The following is a 19,422-nucleotide window of genomic DNA, read 5'->3' as shown; positions in this document are numbered from 1 at the left end:
GTCCTTGATTTCACAATTCAACCACGATGCAACCTCCAGGCCGACCCGCAGCATACAACGCCTCTTGTTTGGCGTTATCTCTCTCGACTCGTTTCCAGATGTCTCTCGTACCTCTTCCGCTATTCAGAAAAGGGTCTTCTCCTTCTTCTGCTACGACAAGCTTATCAACCCGTTGCTGTTCAGCTCTGTCCCAGAGCGACTCGCCTGTTGGAACCAGGCAGGGGCCTGACAAACATGGCTAGAGACATGGAATGGCTAGAGACATTGAATGGCTGTTTCGAAAAATACTAACTAAAGTATACCAACCAAGCAACTCAAAACCCAGGTGAATACAAGCATCTCCTGCTAAAGCTGCTAAAGTGCGGTTCAGCATATCCGGTTTTCTTGTCACCAGCTTTCCGGGGTACGCCAGGGCTAGGTGCCGAGAAAACTGGACCAGCCCGGGGTGCGAAGCCCGGAGCTTTGGATCGGAACTTGAGGGGCTCCGGAAAAGATTCGGGCGACATGGAGGACTCAGCTCACACGTCGTGGCACGGGAATAATGGGGCTGAGCGTTTTATTCAAAGAGTGTGCTGGCTCGCATGCGCCCAAAACCTTCCAACATGGGTGGCTTCAAGGCAGCCAACCGCCAACAAGCGCCAAGTCCACATGTTGCCCGGGTTGTTAGCCCATGCAGCACCTATTTCAGTTAGGCGGCAACATCAGGGTCAGCTGAGAGGCGTTGAATCGTGGCCGCCATTTCTGGCGAATCGTTTGGAGAAAGATAGGCAACAGCACTAGATCTCATACACGTGCTCCCGAGTCTGTCACCGACCCGTGCGCGCAGCTCAAAATCCCGACCTTTGCGTCGCCTCAAACTCTGGCGATCAGCTTCTACATTACTAGTCATCATGTCTAAAAGCCGTCAACCTTTCAACCGTGACCGTGATAGTAGCTCAGAGGGCGAGCCTGTGAGGTCGACGTCACCGGCCGTAACCTCAATCGATGGCTTGAACCTTGGGCTGGAAGCCAAGGTCAGCCCTTACAAAACTGTGAGAACTCCGCAAGTATCTGACACACCGAATAGGAAGGGAACGGCTGGCTCCGCAACAAATTCGCTCCGGCGATGTGTTATGGTATCGCTACCGCGGGTCTCATTGCTGTTGGTCTTCCGGTGCTGATTTCGACGCCGGCTATTGGTGTGGCAGGAATCGCGGCACATTCTGTAACTGCAAGTAAGCTTCAACCGCTCCACAAGCCACTGCTCAGTGCTCACACAACACTTACCATCACAATTCCACGAAAGAATGGGCTTGAAGATTACTGGCTTAAATACAATATTAGGCACTGTGGGACACTACGCGTTCATCATGTTTTGCAGTGGTGCGGGCGCCGCGTTCAACATGGTCATTCATCCTTGGATGAGAACCAAAATGGGAGTTCCAGACGAGGGACTCTGGTACAGATTCGTTGGGAATAAATCCAGCTGTAAGGCAGGACGAAGCGGCCGCAGTGAGGAGTAGTACGCCACAGATGGTATTGAGGCGACGAGCACCTGAACGGATGTTGCGGACACTCATGGCACCCGAAAGGGCGGGTCTCAAAGTTCATGAAGATGGTGCTAGATTGCGGACCATGACTATGCGAAATTATATGTTCTAGTAAGGTTTCTCCTAGCCAGTTTGGACGCACTCGACGGGAGACTAAGGGTCAATCAATGCTTGGCAGTCCTGTGTTGCCAACTTGGTTACTAGGCTGTTGCACACCTCTCCGTCCTTGTTGGAGTTTACACCAGTGGCGCCACCGGCACCGTTGCAGATTGGTGCCTTCATCTGCCGTTTCTTTCCGTTGACGCAGCTGCACGAGAACCGCGATGGGCCCTTTTGAGGGTCTCGTTCACCGGTACTGCGAGCGTGGTCAGTCAAATTCTCACGTACCCGGAAAGGGAGGCTTGCTCTTGAAAGGGGCTGGCTGTAATTGGTGTGGCGATTGTAAAGGCTGAGAGCGCCAAGGTGATAATTCCAGATTTTGAAAACATTAGGATGTCAGAGATGATGTAGAAAGAACAGCCGAAGATTGAGATCAAGTCAAGGCCTGTTTCCTTAAAATGGTAATATCTCAGCTATTTCAACTTGTCATGCGGCTGTATAGTTCATCGTTACCAACTTTTGAAACGCACCGTTCTCGGAAAATATGATACAACTACATATTAGTCATCGAACTAGCGTTGACGGGCCTTGTTAAGTCGCAGCAAGGACATAACTAGAGACTTAAGCTTGATCCTAGGCACCAATCGACCCGGGCTTTCGAACCTCTATGCGGCAGCTATGTAGGGAGGCTTGTGGCTGCACCAACCCTAGGCCTCACTACGACTAGACGTCTCAGCTTCTCAAGTTCGTCTGATGCGTCTCAGATTGCCAAGGATGGCAGCCAGTCTCCAGCCGTAACTGACTCGCTATCGCCTCATCACCCAATGAAGGTTCAAGCAGGTTGTCTAATGTCAGTAGGGTAGAGGGAAAATGTGGATAGATTCAGCCTCAAGGTTTTCTTCGCTGTGGAAATGCCCTCGTCGCAACCGACCTACAACGGTACATCCAAGTGGGTTTACCTAGAGGTTCTTGACACGAGAACTTACGAGTAATAGGACCTACGAGGAATAGGCAGCCAACTCTTCTCAAAGCATTATCTCAAAAAACCACCAATGGTAGACATGTGTTGACTAGGCGTTGGCACGTTTGTGGTGAACAGACAACGTTGCTTGGCTATTTTACGCCTCCGACAGAGTTTAGGTTACCGGGAAGACATACATACCCGTAGAATCGCACACCTTTAGAAGTGGTCACGCAGATCAAAAGATACGGCTCAATTTCGAAAAGGTCATGCACCTCGACGGCCATTTTGACTGTAAGTAGTGGCGATGATCACAGCTTGCCTGCCAGAAATCTTGGACCTCACAACAACCTCATAACTTCAGCCGTTCAGTCTAATACGCCAACAAAATTCACTACCATCTACCATGCGTCCCACTACCACTCTCGTCGGATTGTTGTCCGTGGCCTCGGCCGCCATGGCAATGCCTACCCTTCCCAAGGAGCCTGTCGCCGCGCTTGTCGCCGAGTCTGACACCAATGAGCTTGCAAATTTGGGCTTGTTTGGTGATGTCGATGATCTGTTTGAACTTCCTTTCAAGATAGGTCGATCTCTCCTCAAGCCTCTCACAGAAAAAAAGTTTACCACCCCTGATGGGCGGCGCATAAGTTTGTTGGGGCTAATCACGGAGGATATGAAACGTCAAATCGCGGAACAGGAGAGACTTGAGGCCGAGGGCGCTGATGAAAACGATTCCACTCAGCCTGGCACCGAGAACGAGCCTGCCACCGAGGGCGAGCCTGCCACCGAGGATGGTGCTAAGGATGACGCCGCTATGGAAGCCTTGGTGTCCGTGTTCAAGGGGCTTTCAGAACAGATTGAGAAAGAGAAGAACTACTAAACTTAGTCTGACACTAAGGACGATGCTGAAGATGACGGAGACCATATTTATTGTCTTGACAGGTAAATGCCAGCCAGTCCTCTAGCTGAGACAAGATACCGACTATAAACTTGAGTCTTGGAACCAGCTCTCAAGGATCTAGAGATGTATGGTCAGATGATAATTATCTAAGGCTTTGAACAATCGATAGTAAGTCTGTTTCTCCAATCTTGCTTAAGGTCTCGCTGACTCGATAAAGAACTTTCACTCTTCTTCAGTGCCGTCAGGCCCTCTGCGTCTTTCAATCATCATCACATCGAAGCCTAGGTTCACTATTTAGAGACATTGGTTGAAATGACATTAGCTTCGACGACATCAGTTGTAGTGAAGTAATAGTGATAGTAATTAATTTACTATGCAGTTTAAAATTTTCTGACCCATGGATGTCGAATGTGTCCGCCATATGTCGGCCTATCATAGACGGCGATTCTTTCGAGGCCCTGCCTGGTCGTGTTTGTAACCGAATTAGCTCCCTGTGTTCAGGGACGCGTGACGAGCATCTTCATTGACACTTAAAGTAGACCAAATAACAAGGGCAGGTAGCCGGTGAAAAGAGATGTGATCAGCTTGGTTGCCGTTCCGCCGCACTCAATCTTCTTCACTGCGTCGCAGAGCCAAGATCCTCCAGTTGTGCTGCACGTGGCTTGTGTGAAGTTGACCGACAGACATGTGATGGGTAAGGAGAAGAAGACGTACACCAACAGCCAGATGGTGAAGTAGAAGGGTACGGCTGAAACAGTGAAGAGAGCCCTTGAGCGAGACTGCTTGGGAAGACGCAGGTTGAGCATCTGTGCCTCCGGGGGTAAGGTGAATGTCAATGGATCTTGGTCCCAATCGACGGTGGTCATCTTGTTATCGGAGTCCATTTTGGATCTTGCGTCGGTGTTTTCATTGTATAATTCGAAACTTGGCGTAAGTTAGTCTTGGAAAGTTTGATGCGGGAAACCGTGACGTTTTCAGTCTGCGAGAAGCCACATATTTATATTAGTCAGGGATGCAGGTGTGACCAGCTGTGATTCACAGCTTTTTGCATTACTCGCTCCATTTTCAAAGGCTAGAGTGGTCGCGAAAATGTGAGACCCTTTCGGGATGCCTGGGTGAATCACTGCTTCACCTGTGTTTGGCCAGCGGTATCGGCTTTCGAAAACCTCTACCAGTGATGTTCCAGACATTCGAATACTTGCGCATATGTTTAGATATGATGGAGAATGCAATGTACAATTCGTTACGAAGTTTAGGCAAGTGGTTCTATCAAATTCGGCTTATCTAACCAAAGTACTTGCAACGACCGGTTGCTCATGGCAACAATTTCTAGCATCATGACGGGAGTCTCCCTCCAATACTTGAATGCTCGTGGCTGGAAACTGCATGAGGATATCACAAGATATGGCCAGACTAGTTCATTAGAAGTAGGCTTTGTGATTTTCTGATATTGGTTCACCTCTGTCCCGAAGAAGAGGCGCATGCCGGACTTCACAATGCCGTTTGTGTCCGTAAGTGGGGACTCTGCCCGGGTCTCCCGAGATTGCCGTTGACTGCGGACCACGGATACGTCTACTACCGTTGCCGAAGATGCAGAGAACAAGGGAAGGTTGAAAAATAGGCAAGAGGAGAAATCCATGCGCTCTGTGCGCAAATGTTGTCCGCGGGCTTCCTACACGTCGGCATTATACACTCTGTATCTTCGTTTACAAGATCATTCAGATGCTTGCGTGACGTCCGGCAAAGACATCTCCCGGGCCTTGAGCACCTTAATGTTACTCGAGTGCGGGCTTTCAAAGCACGGACTACTCCGGAGCCATAGACGCCGCGACTCATTATGAATCATCATGACCTGTGGAGACATGGCGCGTTGCAAAGCATTTACAACTTCATCGATAAAGACGAGATTCGAGTTTAAAAGCACTCAAAATGACCGTGGTTGGACTGTTCCTCAACTTTCTATCAAGCAAGAAGCTTTTCGATTCATCTTGACGTCTTGATATCACGCACATTTTTAGCACCCTCCTCGAAACCCTTATCCAAGTTTCCATGGTCCCGAACCACCAAACATGAAAGCATTTCGATTCCACGGAGGCGACGCGGGTCTCCGTCTCGAGACTGTCCCGGTCCCCACTCCCGGCCCCGGCCACGCTCTCATCCAAGTCAAAGCGGCCGGTCTCTGCCACTCAGACACACACGTCCTCCACGGCGGTGGTGCAGCCTGGATGTGCGCACTTCCAGTGACTTTAGGTCACGAAGTCGCTGGCGTGATCACCTCCTTTGGTGACGACACCCCGCCGTCTTCACACTTCAAGGTTGGCGACCGCGTCGCCGTCGCCTGCGTCGGTCACCCCATCCAAGAGCGCAACTTTCAAGAAGCTCTCGGCGTCGGTTGTGATGGCGGCTACGCTGAGTATGCCGTTGCGCCGGTCAAGAATCTTGTCAAGATCCCCGATACTGTCGACTTCGCTTCAGCCGCGGTCGCCACGGACTCTATTGCGACGGCCTACCACGCTGTCGTCACAGAAGGCGCCGTGAATTACCGTTCAACGGTCGCTGTCATCGGTCTAGGAGGCCTGGGGCTGAACGGAGTTGCCATAGCTGCTTTAAGAGGTGCCAGGGTGTTTGGTGTTGACATCAACACGTCGAAATTCGATCAAGCTCGGTCGCTCGGCGCGGTTGATTGCTCCACCAGTCTTGCGCAGTTCTCTAAAGAGAAGTTTGACGTCATCTTGGATTTTGCCGGCGCTCAAGCAATTGTTGAGGCGGCTGTATCTACAGTGAGACCTGGTGGATGCGTTGTGCTGGTGGGTCTGGCGTCCGAGAAGATTCAAATCACAACAACGGCGATTGTAACACAGAACATTTCGCTCAAGGGGTCTACAAGTGCAAGCATACCAGAGTTTCGGGAGGTGCTTGAGTTGCTGGCTTCTGGAAGATTAAAACCTCATTTAGACGAGCTCCCGTTTGAGGATGTTCCTAAGGGATTGGAAACGTTGGGAAATGGTCGGGTTAGTGGTCGGTTGTACACCGTTCCGAAGCCCGCTGTCGACGATCTTGATGGTTAGTTGTAGTTAGTTGTACGCTAGAGGCCGGTGATGGTATCGAAACAAGCTGAATTCTGTTGACTTATCACACAGACTTTGTATGGGCTGCGCATCTAATGTTAACTTACTGCGAAATCGTGTCAGTAGTACGGCGGATGTATTATCAACCGGGATCACTGGGCACTTTTCCGTAGGGACCGAGGCGACTGCATGGTACCTCATTCAGGTACGTGCATGCCCGAAAACTCGGCCGAGTGGGCTCATTCAGTGTTATCAAACTTCGGCTATGATGACTGCCAAGTTTTGTAACAGCCATCATCGTCCGAGCCGCTCGTTGTTGCAAAGGGAGCATATCATATGTACGGATAAAGGAGAGACGAACATCCACTACCGGGGTCGGTCCGCGGATCGCGGCCTGACAACGCACCACCAGCGAGCCTGGCAGCGCCAGGGTCCAGCTGTTCGTGGTTAGATTGCGCTTAACCAAGAATGCAATGCAAGATGTGGTCCCGCGCCCCCGCTGCGGCAAAAACAGCCTTTGAAGGGCTGGGAGCAACACGAGATGATCGTCGCTGTTCAACCCACGTTTCTGGTCGCCCAATGCAACGACCATTACAGCGGGAAACAACGTTGCTCTCAAGGGACCTATCGCAGTGACTCGCTTTTGTTCGGTTTCTTTCGCTTTCCCATTTTGCCTCCCCAGCATCGTCATTATCTCTCCTGGTACCTGTCAAACTTCGCTTGCGGCTCCAAGATGCCGCCTGGCTGGGCGCGCTGGGCTCGAACCGTAGACTCCTTTCATCTTCACCGGGTCCGAAATGTTTACTGATGGACAGAGAAATCCATCAATCTAGTCATGCCAGTTGCTATTTTTGGACATTCTCCGCGCAGTGGACCCCTCCAAGCCCTCGACCGGGTGACCCGATGCTCTTGGCCTCGCATTCGAAGGCGGTGGTCGTTGGCCCCCTTCGGAGTTTAGTACCGCGGCCTACCTACCGGACAGGCATTCCCCACAGAATGGTTCCCTCCCAAGTGACGGTGACGTCGAAATCACCAACCTCACCTGTACGACGACCGCCCTGCCCGACTTGGCGAGGATGCCTGCATCTATCGTAGCTGTGCATTCTGAGTATAAAGGACCGCAAGCCAGCCTCTTCTAGCGGCTCCTTTAGTCAACTCACTTCACGATCTTGCTCACCACATCATCTCTCCCGCTTTAGTATCTTCAACCAACACCACCCACATCACCAAAATGCAGTTCTCTCTCGCCACTGTTGCCGCCCTCTTTGGCGCCTCCGCCCTTGCGGCTCCTGCTCCTCAGGCCACCGACGCTCCTACGCCGTCCGAGAACATTCTGATCAACGACTTCTCCGTTCGCAAGCAGGTGAACGGCACCCTCAGCTACGTCAGCTTCACCCTGTCTGGCGATGATGCGACGGACCTGGCCTGCTCCGGCGCCAACCCTGAGCTGCCCTCCGAGGTCATCACCTGCGGCGAGTCCAAGTACCGCTTCACCATGAGAACCGGTGCTGAGTCTGAGTTTGCCCTGCGCATCTACCACGAGCTCGGCCTTGCGTAAGTTTTTCTCTCGATTTTGGGAATTTGGCAGTTCAATAGCTAACACGACCGCATAGTGTCGGTTTCTGGGGTGAGGGCGATGTTCCCGCCTACTGCCACGCTGGCGGCCTTGGTGACCTGCTCTGCAACCAGGTCAATGCCCCTGCGACGATTGTCATTGACAACACTCCTCCTCCCGTCAACCCTTAAATGGAATTAAGGAGAGAGCTGGAGAACGAATTAGCACATAATACGTAAAATTTCTGTAAATAATTTGCGATGCAAATCGCTGCTGCAGGCCGTCGTGGCGCCAGCAATAGGCTTGATCGAAAGTTCACATCCAGTTTTATGTTGCCGTGACGTGGATCTGTTGGGCCGCCTTGAGTACGGTGATTGAGAGAAGATGATGCGATCAACCAATTTAGGTTTAAAATTGACAAATTGACGCAAGCACGTATTGTTCGGTATTGTCTGATAGATATCCTGGAGGAACCAGTTGCGATCAGTGAGAGATTCGAAGCGAGCTCGTAGCATAGCTGAATCACCTGCATCCAGAATAGAGAAAAAAGCTGTGAACTCCGTGGGCCAGTGACCATCAATTGGGCTGCGCTGTTGAACCTATGATCAAGCCGAAACCATGGGAAACACGCATAATCTCAACCGAATATACTAGAAAAGAAATTCAGTATTGGAATCTTGCTTTTGGACCGCCTGCAACGGTCACAGCTTGATGCTCAACGAAGTGCACTCACCTCGGTCAAGGAAGGTGTGCGAAATCCGGCGAAGGGGTAAAGCGCACAGGCCATGCATTGGTGGGGCAGAGAAGGTACAGTCGGGAAAAGGTCAGTCCTTCCGTGGTGGTTGCCCGCCTTACCTAATCCGGGTACCTGAGCACCTAAGGTGGCCAGGGTGAGGTAGGCACGAGCATCTTGCGTAGCTGTGGTAGCCTCCCACCAAACACCCATCAGCCTCGCCCATCGATCAACAATCCCACGACCCTCCATCACGACACCCCGCGAAACCCGACCTCACCCCTCCAATACTACTTCCCACATACAGCAGCTCGACCAATTGTCAAAATGTCCGAAGGCGCGCTGAAGCCCGAGAAGGACTTCTCGAAGGAGACCGACAAGCAGATCCCGGAGGCTGAGAAGCTCGCGAAGGTGGGCGGCGTCCAAATTGCCGGCACCTGGAGCTCTTTCTGACTGACTTTGCTTGCAGAGCGATATCTCAGCTGCCATCGAGAAGCTTAGTGTGCTGGAGAAGCAGACCCGCCAGGTCAGGACCCCGCCTCTCCCTTCGCCGACGTCACCAAGCTAACCAGCAGCAGTCCTCAGATCTTGCGTCGACATCGCGTATACTCATTGCCATTGTTACGATTGCCAAGGATGCCGGGGACTGGAGCTTGATGAACGAGCAGGTCTTGGTTCTCTCCAAGAAGCATGGCCAGCTCAAGCAAGCTATTACCAAGATGGTCCAGGCGGTGATGGGCTTCCTCGACTCTACACCGAACCTCGAAACGAAGCTCACCGTGATCGAGACTCTCAGGACGGTTACTGAGGGCAAGATCTTCGTCGAAGTCGAGCGTGCGCGCGTCACCAAGATCCTCTCCGACATCAAGAAGAAGCAGGGCGATCTGAGAGCGGCGACGGATATCCTGTGCGAGCTGCAGGTGGAGACCTTCGGTTCCATGGACCGTCGGGAGAAGACCGAGTTCATCCTGGCACAAGTTGCTCTCTGCATCGAGAGCGGCGACTGGACCCAGGCGGGCATTCTCAGCCGCAAGATCAGCACCAGATACCTCTCGCGAAAGCCTAAGAAGACTGCCGAGCAGCTGGAGAAGGAGAAGAAGGAACGTGAGAAGAAGAAGGCGAGGGGCGAGGAGGTCCCTGAGGAGAAGGAGGACGACACGACCGACCTGAAGCTGCGGTACTACGAGCAACAGATCATCCTTGCGAAGCACGATGACAAGTACCTCGACGTCTGCAAACACTACCGCCAGGTCCTTGACACCGAGGCTGTCGAGGAGGACCCTGAGAAGCTACACCCCGTGAGTTATTGTGGCACTGAAAGTGATGATCTGTTTTCTGACTATCATAGGTTCTGCAACGCATCATTTACTTCGTGATCCTCGCTCCCCACGACAACGAGCAGCACGACCTTCTCCACAGAATCCAAAAAGACACCAGAGTTAGCCAAGTCTCTGAAGAGGCTGAGCTCCTCAAGCTCTTTACCGTCCACGAGCTCATGCGCTGGCCCGAGGTCTCCAAGAACTTTGGCCCGCATCTCTGCGAGACGGACGTTTTCGACGCTCAAGCAGGCCAGTCCGGAGACGAGAAGGCGCACCAGCGCTGGCAGGATCTTCGCAAGAGGGTGATTGAGCACAACGTGCGCGTTGTGGCCAAGTACTACACCCGCATCCAGATGAAGCGCCTGACACAGCTTCTGGACCTCACCGAGGACGAGACCGAGAAGTACATCAGCGAGCTCGTCACCTCCAAGACCATCTACGCCAAGATCGACCGCCCCGCGCGTATTGTCAGCTTCGCAAAGCCCAGAGACGCGGACGACATTCTCAACGAGTGGAGCCACAACATGAAGAGCCTGCTCGGCCACCTGGAGCGTATCGACCACTTGATTACCAAGGAGGAGATGATGGCCAACATCCAGCCCAGTGGAAGCTCCAAGTCGAGCAAGGGAAAGGCTACCAAGGCGCATTAGAACGGTTCTTACGGTTACCAGGGACGGGGATATGGCGTGTAATTGTAGAACACTAGAGGCAGGCAATGAACAAGACTGGGACGCGTAAAACGGTTTCGGTCTATGCTTTGATGAAGGTTTGCGTCTATGTCTATAACGTGATCTATCATGTCTTCGTGTGTTTCTCATGCCCATCAGACCTTGCTCTTCGCCGCCTCCTCGTCCGCAATCTTCTTGATGAACCCAATCAGCGGCATAGCCCACTCCTTGGAGATGGGCACATAATGTCCGCCAGGATGGACCACAACCATGGGCTCCTCGCACCTCTCCACCAACCCCTGACTCCTCGACTCCTCAACGACAGTATCCAAGCTCCCCAGGAAGTGCAGCGTGGGCGTCTTGATCTTCGGCTCATACGCCCACTGCAACTCCGGAGGCGGCGCAAAGAAGCCACAGTACATCGCCGCGAACTTGAATGGCTTTCCGCCGTTGGCCTCCCGCAGCTCCTGCACCCAGGGCCGCATCTCCTCGGGCACATCGCGGTGCGGCGTCTCCAGCATGGCGGTCAGCAGGCCCGCGAAGGCGGCGCCCTGGCTGAAGCCGAGGACGCCGTCGACGTTGCCGCCGGCCTCGCGGATCGCGGCGGCGACGGCGCGCACGCCGGTGTCGAGGTAGCGGTAGGTCCCCGAGGCCTCGTCCTTGCGCCACCAGGCCCAGGCGTCGAGCTCGACCTCCTCCTCGCCGTCGGCGGGGGGCTCGTAGCCCGGGATGTCGCGCGGGGAGAGCTTCGTGGGGCCGGTGGGGTAGAACAGGGTGGTGGCGAGGTTGAAGGGGGCGAGGGATTTGAGGATTAGTTTCTCGAGGGCGCGGGTCTTTGAGCGGAAGAGGGGGCCGGATTGGGTGTATCCTGGGTGTGTTAGTGATGGGTGGTTGAGAGGGTGATGGCGGGGTAGGTTGAGTGGTTTGAGACGGGGTTGGGAAAGGTGGTTTGAGAGGTTGACGAAGGAGGTGTAGGGAAGCGGGTACATATCTTACCGTGAAGCATGAGGATCTTGATCTCTTTCTTTCCGTTGGGCTTCTTTGCGGCGCCGTTTGGCGGAGGGTTTGTTGTGGTGGACATTTTGCAGGTGAAAGTGTGGGCGAATAGGAACGGCTGCTGGGAGGTTGAGGCAGGCGAGAAATTTAGTCTGTGAGAAACAAGTCTACTATTAATGCGAAAGTGAAGCGGGAGCCTCATGAGAACATCTATGAGCTGGGTGAGACTGGTGTGGGTGAGGTCAAGTTTGTGAGGTGAGAGGGTGGGTTCTGACAAATCCACCGCAAGACTCTACGCCGAAACATGCCGAAGGGCGTGAGATAAGTTATCAGATGGAATACTCGGGCAGACAGTCTGTTACTACAAATAATACATGGCACATTGAATGTAAACTTATTGCCAACGCCAAGAGGAAGCCTACAGCTCAAGGTCATCTGGGATGTGATGAAGGCTCGCCGTGGTGAGTCAGATGACATCACGTGATATCCGCTCCGGCCGTCCGGGCCCCTCGACGATATCCGTTGCCCGGAGCGTCCTCCTGCATGCCGAACGGAGCAATCGGACATGCCCCGGCCTCACGATCGCTTGACAGCGCTCGTCTTCTCGGCGGTCCTCCAGCGCACTTCATTTCTCGCACCCAATTGAGCCGATGCCCGATATCACCGAGCCAAACATGCCCCGCGAAGCACCAATCACTTGGACAAAGGATCGAATAGGATTAGTACAACAGCTCAATTGACTCCCGAGCCGTCAGTCTATGGTACAGCGTCCGTAAAGTACGCGTCTGGCGGGTCTTGTCTGTATGATCCCTCCCCCGAATGCTTCTATGCCATAGCCCGGAAAACTTGTCCCATGTCGAGAGAAACCGCTTAGTGCTTGTTCTTGGCGAGGGGGTTGCGGGCGTCGTTCTTCCACTCGTCGGCTGCGGTTCTCCATGTCAATACGGATTCGTTGCGGGGGGCGGAGCTGCGACGTACACTTCATCATGGCGTTCTGGGCAGAGTTGATGCCGTAGGCGATGACCAGACCTGTTGTCGCACATATCAGTCCCTGCTGCTTTCTCTCTCCCGCGCATTGTTCCTCCTCCGGATTCCCATCGCAATCACTTCGTCTCGGTTCTCGTCGGAGGGGGGTATCAATCGCGGGATGGCTGTTGGGACCTACCGGCAGCGAAGAAGGGCGCCATCGGCTTAACTACAAGGGATGTTTAGCATTTCGCGATCACCAACCGGGGTGGTGCAGGCGCTGGCGACTTACGGACGGGCGTGGGGTACTTCTTGAGGGCGCGAGCTCCGAGCCAAGACATCTTGTCGGTTTGTGATGGGGGTTGAGTGACCGGGAGGGTGGAATTGAGCGAGGTTTTGGAGGGGCGGTTGATGACTTCGGGTTCAATGTGAAGCTACTCAGGACGAGCCTTTTTCCTCCGATTGAGCTTTCGGCGGTTGGACCCGTAGCCGAGATGCGGCGGTTGTGGCCTGAGGCAGCATACTGCTAGTTGAGCGCTTAGGTAAGGTAGCCTGCGCACGTGCCAGCGATAACTTGTGGAGGCAGTTGTTTCTTGCATCGCGGCTTCATTCTTTGATCACAATCACGTAATGGCGATAACATACTGATCCATTCTTGCCAATGTCAATCAGCGGGCTATCTGTAGCGGGTAGCTCCATCTTTTGACGCAACTTGTGAGTACCAAGAATGGTGTCTCCATTGGGAATTCGTCGATGCGCATGATGTATCACGTGACGTACTCCTTCGAGCCAAGCTTCATTCTCAACGGCTGCGCGTTGCCTCAATCGATGATCTATTAACACCTGCTTAAAGAACTCAACGCTTTGCAGAGAATACAAACATATGAGTACTTACACAGTGTATGCAGCCGTACTGAAAAGACAAAAGATATGGGCCATTCGTACGAGAGCCGCAAGCAATCGTATCACCCTCACAGAAGCGGGTAACATCGGCGCAACGCCGGAACGATTGTCCGCCGCTTGTTTATTCCAAGATGGACTTCTCAGACGCCCCTCTGCCCCAGTATCATAATCTCATGTTTCTGGCCTGTGATTTGCTTTTCTTAGCACCTGAATCTAGCCGTTGAATCTACCCGAGAAGGCGATGCCACCAGAGTCAGCTGATTGCTAAGGGCCATCACCTCGGGAGGTGTCCCGTTTCCCCCACATGGACCCCTGGGCGGGTATCGCTGAAACAATTGTCCGTCGCCCCTTCTGGCCCCGAACACCCCTGCTGACAAGGACCATGTGACATCATTCGACCCTTCTCCGCATCTGGGCGCATTTGGCCGGGATACGTACCGTGCCTGGAACTGCCCAGGAGCTCAGCTCCCGCGCCCGCTGCTCCGTGCCGTCGCTGTCAGTTGCAAGTGAGGTGGGAGGCGGGCGTCAGCTTTCCCCAGGTTCGGGGCCCTTGCTAAGCATGGATTGGCGTGCTGGCGTGGACGGTGGTGCTTGATAAGGACGAATAGCGTCGCAGCAGCGTGGAGGAAGAGAGGAGAAGCACCAGTACACAGCCGGTAAAGAGTTGCAGGCAAGCAGCAGGAACTCAAGGGCACGTCGTAGCCGAGCAGGCAAAAGAGCAAGCAGCCAAAACGTCCTCCTCCCTTGTGTCACATTTCTCCCACGTCTTGTCCTTCCTGCCACACTACACTACACTCACACACACCACCACCAAACAGACGCCTGCCACACCTCCTACCTGAAGCTGTCTCTGCATTGCGTTGCGCTCTCTCCTCTCTCCTCCCTCCCTCCCTCAAAAGTGCGGGGGAAGCACGTTCAAAGACACTCAGGTCGCACGGTTGTAGGCCGACCATCAGCCCGTACTCATCCAATTACATTCATCCCATTTGCCTAGTCTACCATTCTGCCGCTTCTCCAAGACGCAAGCACGGTCTCGACCACCACCTCGACCACAAACAAGCAAGCACCTCCTCTCCCCAGCTACCTACCTTACCACCAGCTACTACCACCAACCGCTGTTCTGCTACCAGAGACCAGGCCACCACCACCTTCCGCCCGTCGCCGCCGCCGCTGCACGCCGACTTGCTTCCCGTTCTGTGATCCAGTACCAATAAACCCCTGCTCTCGGGTGCTTCCTGCTTCTTGCCGATCGAGACGTATCGAATATCGTTTTCCTTCCTTCCTTCCACATTCCCGTGCCAGAGGCTTGTTACCTGCAAACAAAGAGCTTGTTTGTCCATTCTTTGTCGGACCCGACGGACGACATACCTCTCGCAGCAGACAAGACACCTCTAGGTCACCTCGTCATCACCAACCACCAATCCCATCCTTTCATCTACACCTACCTCTCTTCCTCCAACACCTTTCGCAATGCTGAGCCGTCCATTGGTGAGAGCCGCCGGCGCGGTGACCCCGCGTTCCGCGCTGCGAGCATTCTCTACCACGAGCCAGCAGCTGAAGGTGCCCTCCATGGCGGACGTCAGCGCCGCCCCTCAAAGCGTTGCCTCCTTCAACGAGAAATCGAAGCAGTTCCGAGAGCAGTTGGTCGAACAGCAGAAGCAACGGGAAGCAAGTGCGTATCAGTCCTCCCCTCCCCCCTCCGCCTCTGAGTCCGCTAAGGACGGCATCTCATCTGTGATTGCTACTTCAGGACAGAAGGCCGAGGCCACCCAGGAGCCTCCGCGGAAGGCCGGGCCCTTGACCAACCTCATCTACGGTACCAAGGAAGGTCGCGAGCTCGATGCGCAGCTCGAGGCTAGCTTTAGTCAAGTCCTTGCCCGAGGCAAATACGTCCACTCGATCGTTTTCCACGAGGTCAAGCCTGACAAGGTCGACGAGTACACCGAGCTCGTAGGAAACTGGTACCCGCGCATGGCCTCCATGCCGGAGAACAAGGTCCATCTGGTGGGAAGCTGGAGGACCGAGGTTGGCGACTGCAACACTTTTGGTATGTCACTTTCAAGGAGCTCAGGCACGACCGAAACAGCTGCTAACATTAGCTTAAACAGTCCATATTTGGGAGTACCAGAGATACCAGGGTTACCACGAGTCGATCCACAACATTGGTTCCCACCCCGAGTTCGCCGCGTTCGATAAGAAGCTCAAGAGCCTGATCACCTCGAAGAAGACGTCTCTTATGCAGGAGTTCTCCTTCTGGCCCACGACGCCTCCCCGCCAGCTTGGCGGCGTCTTTGAGCTGCGATCCTACACTCTGCATCCCGGTAACTTGCTTGAGTGGGAGACCCACTGGAGACGGGGCCTGAAGGCCAGACGTGAGGTCATGGAAGGCGTCGGCGCTTGGTTCGTGCAGATTGGAGACCTCAACACCGTCCACCACCTCTGGCAATTTGCCAACCTGGAAGAGCGCAAGATCCGTCGTGAGAAGAGCTGGAGCGTTGAGGGTTGGAGCGAGACCGTTCACAAGACTGTTCCTCTTATTCAGACGATGAAGTCACGGATCCTTGTCCCCATGCCTTGGTCGCCTACTGCGTAAGACGGCATCAGACATGGGTGTCGTATTTTCTAGGCTGCTATGGGAACCCGACGTCGCACATGTCGAATTATCACACCATCTTTAACTCGTCGATGCACGTACAATTAGTACCAACGGATTGCTTCCGTTGAACTCTACTTCACGCGCTGGTAGTAAGCGCATGGAGGCATACCCGCCACCAAGGCCCTAGGGCCATCAGTTTTGGTTTGCATGGTATTACCAGGGGTTGCCAAGGGCTTATAACTGCACAGAATTCTGGGAAACCCAGCACATAAACATAGGAATTGAAAATTGTAGCCTCTGAGTAAATGAATCCGTTCCTAAACGCCAGGGTATAACCTCAAATGCTGTGACCCGGCCAGAGTGCCATTTTGATCCACCAATGCAATGCTTAATTTAGTGTACACCCCTCACTCGTCGACCTCCTCTCCCATCACTGCAGCAAGATTCCGCCTCGCGCCCGCCAAAGTGTGCCCCAACGCAACCAGCTTGACCGATAAACTCATCAAGTTTGGATCAGGCAAGCTCTCGACTCTCACCTTCTCTCTCACGTAGACCTCATTCGGTTCCCCACTACTCGACGGTGTACCCAGGCCACTGACACTGCTCTCCCCGCTCGTGGGATGCGCCCTGCCGTGTTTATGCTTCTCCCCGCCGTCTGTGACGCTACTATACGCAAACCGGAACGGGCGGTCCATCTCGTCGTGCTCCAGCCTTCTGACCGTACCAAGCGCCAGACCGAGCTTGGTGCCGAAGCTTGGGGGCGCGTCGACGGGCTCGAGGGCGCGCAGCCAAAGCACAAGGGACGACTCCTGCAGGGAGAAGTGGACGGAGATGTTGGGCCCGAGAGGCGGGGCGAAGTGGATGGGCGGGCAGGAGTCGGACTGCCAGGCGAGATCGGGGGTGTTGAGGGGCGGACCGCGGAGGAGGGCGGAGGACTCGGTGAGGGAGGCGGAGAGGATGCGCAGTTGGGCGGCGAGCTGAGAGGGGTTCGCGGAAGGTTGCGGGGTGGAGGTCAGGGAGAGGAGGTCGAGGCATTCTGTGAGGTGGGTGTGGATCGTCTCGAGGGCGGCGATGTGGATTGGGTGCGAGGGGTCGAGGGCGATGGTTTGGGATGGGAGGGTTTTGAGCTGGAGATTGATGGCCTGGAGAGGGTTGGTTGTCAGTCAAGAGGAAGGGGGGGGATGAATGGATGGGGGGCGTACGCCTTTTACTATTCTTGTGCCGACGCGGGTTACTGTGCCTTTGACGCGCTCGTTACGCTGCGTGGACATGACGAGGGTGCTGCCCGGGTCGATTGGCGCGAGGAGGGCGTAGCAGTCTTGCAGGCCGTGGCGGATGTCGCTGAGGATTGTGTGGGTTTCGGTGACGATCCATTCTAGCTCGCGCTTCTTTGGGTCGATCCTGATTAGCATTTTTTGTTTGGAAATCTAAGCGAAAACGTGCTCGCGACCGAGCTTGAACTTGGGAAGCAGGAAGGACTTACGAGGGTTTCCTCCGTTTTGAGGGCGAGCTGGTCAGGGGCCACGGGAGGCCAGATTGCTATAGACATGACTGCCTGCTGTTGAATTCAGAGGGATATGTGGTATTATCGACGCGCTTGTAGGCCGCAAGGCTGGAGGTTGCAAAGGAGCCGCGGCGGGCGTGACGAATTGAGGTGTTTGGTGTTTTAGCTCATGGTTGGATGTTGGAGCTTCGCATTGGAGTTCGTCATCGTGGGAGGTCTGGGGTCAGTGGGGTGACGCGCGCTAGTGGGCTCGAGCAGGGGCCTGCTGGAGCTGCAGATGCTGCACCGGTGCGGATGCATGTAGACCCACTCTTTTGCACTTTTTGCGTTCCTGGCGGCGATTGATGCACTCGTTGACAGGCATTTTCATCTTCACAGCTTCTATCTTCAGCTAATACTATTGACTTGTTCAGGCCAAATCATTATCAAGAAAAAGAATTCATAGTTGGAGACTACCTTCATATACATCGTACGCCTGAGCCTTTCTAGGCTCCTCATCTCAACACCAAAAACTAGCAAGGCTTCCTGCCTCAGCTCACTCAGACTCACTTCTGCCTGCAATGGCGCCGACTCACCCCAAGAGCCAACCTGGCAAAAGCGACTCCTCCTCAAAGAAAGATGTGTCAATAGACAAGCTTCCTCGTCTGCCTCAAGGTACTTGCGCCATCCCTCCTTTCACCGTTCCTGTCTCCCTGTTTCACCCTCGCCCGTCTCATCGCCGATCTCAGCTAACATCACCCTAGGCAGCAAGATCCAGAAGCGCGCCCTCCCGCGCAATCAGCAGCCCATATCCTCCAAATCTCGACTCATCTACGTATCCTCATCGACGCCCTTTATGGCCGTCGTCTCCCGCGTTAGGAAACAGCTCGACAAGGCGCTCAAGGGCAACGTGCCTTCCACCAGGGGCATGTCGCTGCCGCAGCGGGTGGATCTGCTTCACCGCGACGGGGGCACTAAGGCGGAGGGCGAGGCGGTTGTGTTGGGGACGGGCAAGGCGGTAGAGAAGGTGTTGAGCGTCGCGGCGTGGTTTGAGGAGCAGGGGGATTGTGTTGTTGAGATAAGGACGAGGACGGTGGGCACGGTGGACGATGTCGTTGTCGAAGAGGATGACGATGGGTTTGGAGGAGAGAGCAGGGTGAGGAGGGTCAGCTGTTTGGAGGTTACGGTGAAGTTGAGGTGAGGGAGGTATCGTGGCGGTATGGATACAGGACTTCTCGATGCGAGTGGAGAGAGACATGAGGGCGTCATGAGAGGGGGCTCAATATCGAAATGTCATCGACGATGCCTCGGAACAAGCGAGATCTTATCAGGGGCGATTGGAAAGACGATGCGAAGGCGTTGATGGGAGAAAGAGAAGCCGATGGATGTCTGAATAGAACCGGCATGATACCCAGCTGACAGGCTTTAATTTACGTTTATCCCCATGAATCTCCTAACCCGAGATACCCAGATCTTCTTCACCTCCGTCGTTTCTGATGTTCTGGCGACATTGGAATTGGATCTGGGGGAGGAAGATCCATGGCAAGTCACCGAGACGGCCTCTGTAACCCTCATTGCTTACATCTGCGATCCCTTACATTCACCCCAACAAACCGCCGTTCATTCGACTCAGAATTCTCATTCT

At 54.1% G+C, this 19,422-nt stretch overlaps 10 protein-coding genes across 10 annotated transcripts; 7 read left to right on the top strand and 3 right to left on the bottom strand.

Moving 5' to 3' along the window:
• Window positions 1-890: 890 nt before the first annotated feature.
• CGCA056_v011671 (uncharacterized protein) lies at window positions 891-1,296 on the top strand (the record flags this gene model as incomplete). Its single annotated transcript, XM_037326917.1, has 3 exons — window positions 891-1,013; window positions 1,067-1,214; window positions 1,286-1,296. 3 exons carry the CDS (start codon window positions 891-893, stop codon window positions 1,294-1,296), a joined length of 282 nt encoding a protein of 93 aa, XP_037174540.1.
• Window positions 1,297-3,046: 1,750 nt separating this feature from the next.
• Window positions 3,047-3,469, top strand: CGCA056_v011670 (uncharacterized protein; the record flags this gene model as incomplete). Its single annotated transcript, XM_037326916.1, has 1 exon — window positions 3,047-3,469. One exon carries the CDS (start codon window positions 3,047-3,049, stop codon window positions 3,467-3,469), a length of 423 nt encoding a protein of 140 aa, XP_037174539.1.
• A 551-nt stretch (window positions 3,470-4,020) lies between these two features.
• Window positions 4,021-4,374, bottom strand: CGCA056_v011669 (uncharacterized protein; the record flags this gene model as incomplete). The annotated part of the gene is made up of 1 exon (XM_037326915.1): window positions 4,021-4,374. The coding sequence occupies one exon, from the start codon at window positions 4,372-4,374 to the stop codon at window positions 4,021-4,023; it is 354 nt and encodes a 117-aa protein (XP_037174727.1).
• Window positions 4,375-5,559: 1,185 nt separating this feature from the next.
• Window positions 5,560-6,558, top strand: ADH3-0 (alcohol dehydrogenase; the record flags this gene model as incomplete). The annotated part of the gene is made up of 1 exon (XM_037326914.1): window positions 5,560-6,558. One exon carries the CDS (start codon window positions 5,560-5,562, stop codon window positions 6,556-6,558), a length of 999 nt encoding a protein of 332 aa, XP_037174728.1.
• Window positions 6,559-7,789: 1,231 nt separating this feature from the next.
• Window positions 7,790-8,304, top strand: PEVD1 (Effector protein PevD1; the record flags this gene model as incomplete). The annotated part of the gene is made up of 2 exons (XM_037326913.1): window positions 7,790-8,112; window positions 8,172-8,304. The coding sequence occupies 2 exons, from the start codon at window positions 7,790-7,792 to the stop codon at window positions 8,302-8,304; spliced, it is 456 nt and encodes a 151-aa protein (XP_037174726.1).
• Window positions 8,305-9,173: 869 nt separating this feature from the next.
• On the top strand, window positions 9,174-10,815 carry Psmd12 (26S proteasome non-ATPase regulatory subunit 12; the record flags this gene model as incomplete). Its single annotated transcript, XM_037326912.1, has 4 exons — window positions 9,174-9,257; window positions 9,316-9,372; window positions 9,425-10,144; window positions 10,195-10,815. The coding sequence occupies 4 exons, from the start codon at window positions 9,174-9,176 to the stop codon at window positions 10,813-10,815; spliced, it is 1,482 nt and encodes a 493-aa protein (XP_037174216.1).
• Window positions 10,816-10,988: 173 nt separating this feature from the next.
• Window positions 10,989-11,914, bottom strand: dfr1 (Dihydrofolate reductase; the record flags this gene model as incomplete). The annotated part of the gene is made up of 2 exons (XM_037326911.1): window positions 10,989-11,701; window positions 11,830-11,914. The coding sequence occupies 2 exons, from the start codon at window positions 11,912-11,914 to the stop codon at window positions 10,989-10,991; spliced, it is 798 nt and encodes a 265-aa protein (XP_037174724.1).
• A 3,254-nt stretch (window positions 11,915-15,168) lies between these two features.
• CGCA056_v011664 (Protein NipSnap-like protein 1) lies at window positions 15,169-16,291 on the top strand (the record flags this gene model as incomplete). The annotated part of the gene is made up of 2 exons (XM_037326910.1): window positions 15,169-15,745; window positions 15,807-16,291. 2 exons carry the CDS (start codon window positions 15,169-15,171, stop codon window positions 16,289-16,291), a joined length of 1,062 nt encoding a protein of 353 aa, XP_037174725.1.
• A 410-nt stretch (window positions 16,292-16,701) lies between these two features.
• CGCA056_v011663 (uncharacterized protein) lies at window positions 16,702-17,843 on the bottom strand (the record flags this gene model as incomplete). The annotated part of the gene is made up of 3 exons (XM_037326909.1): window positions 16,702-17,436; window positions 17,497-17,682; window positions 17,778-17,843. The coding sequence occupies 3 exons, from the start codon at window positions 17,841-17,843 to the stop codon at window positions 16,702-16,704; spliced, it is 987 nt and encodes a 328-aa protein (XP_037174722.1).
• Window positions 17,844-18,358: 515 nt separating this feature from the next.
• On the top strand, window positions 18,359-18,978 carry POP7 (Ribonucleases P/MRP protein subunit POP7; the record flags this gene model as incomplete). The annotated part of the gene is made up of 2 exons (XM_037326908.1): window positions 18,359-18,452; window positions 18,542-18,978. The coding sequence occupies 2 exons, from the start codon at window positions 18,359-18,361 to the stop codon at window positions 18,976-18,978; spliced, it is 531 nt and encodes a 176-aa protein (XP_037174723.1).
• Window positions 18,979-19,422: the final 444 nt, after the last annotated feature.

The sequence above is a fragment of the Colletotrichum aenigma genome (genome assembly GCF_013390185.1).
Source record: "Colletotrichum aenigma strain Cg56 chromosome Unknown KSG_Cg56_contig08, whole genome shotgun sequence".
NCBI classification, from domain to species: Eukaryota; Fungi; Ascomycota; class Sordariomycetes; order Glomerellales; family Glomerellaceae; genus Colletotrichum; species Colletotrichum aenigma.
This window is presented reverse-complemented; position numbering and strand designations above follow the sequence as displayed.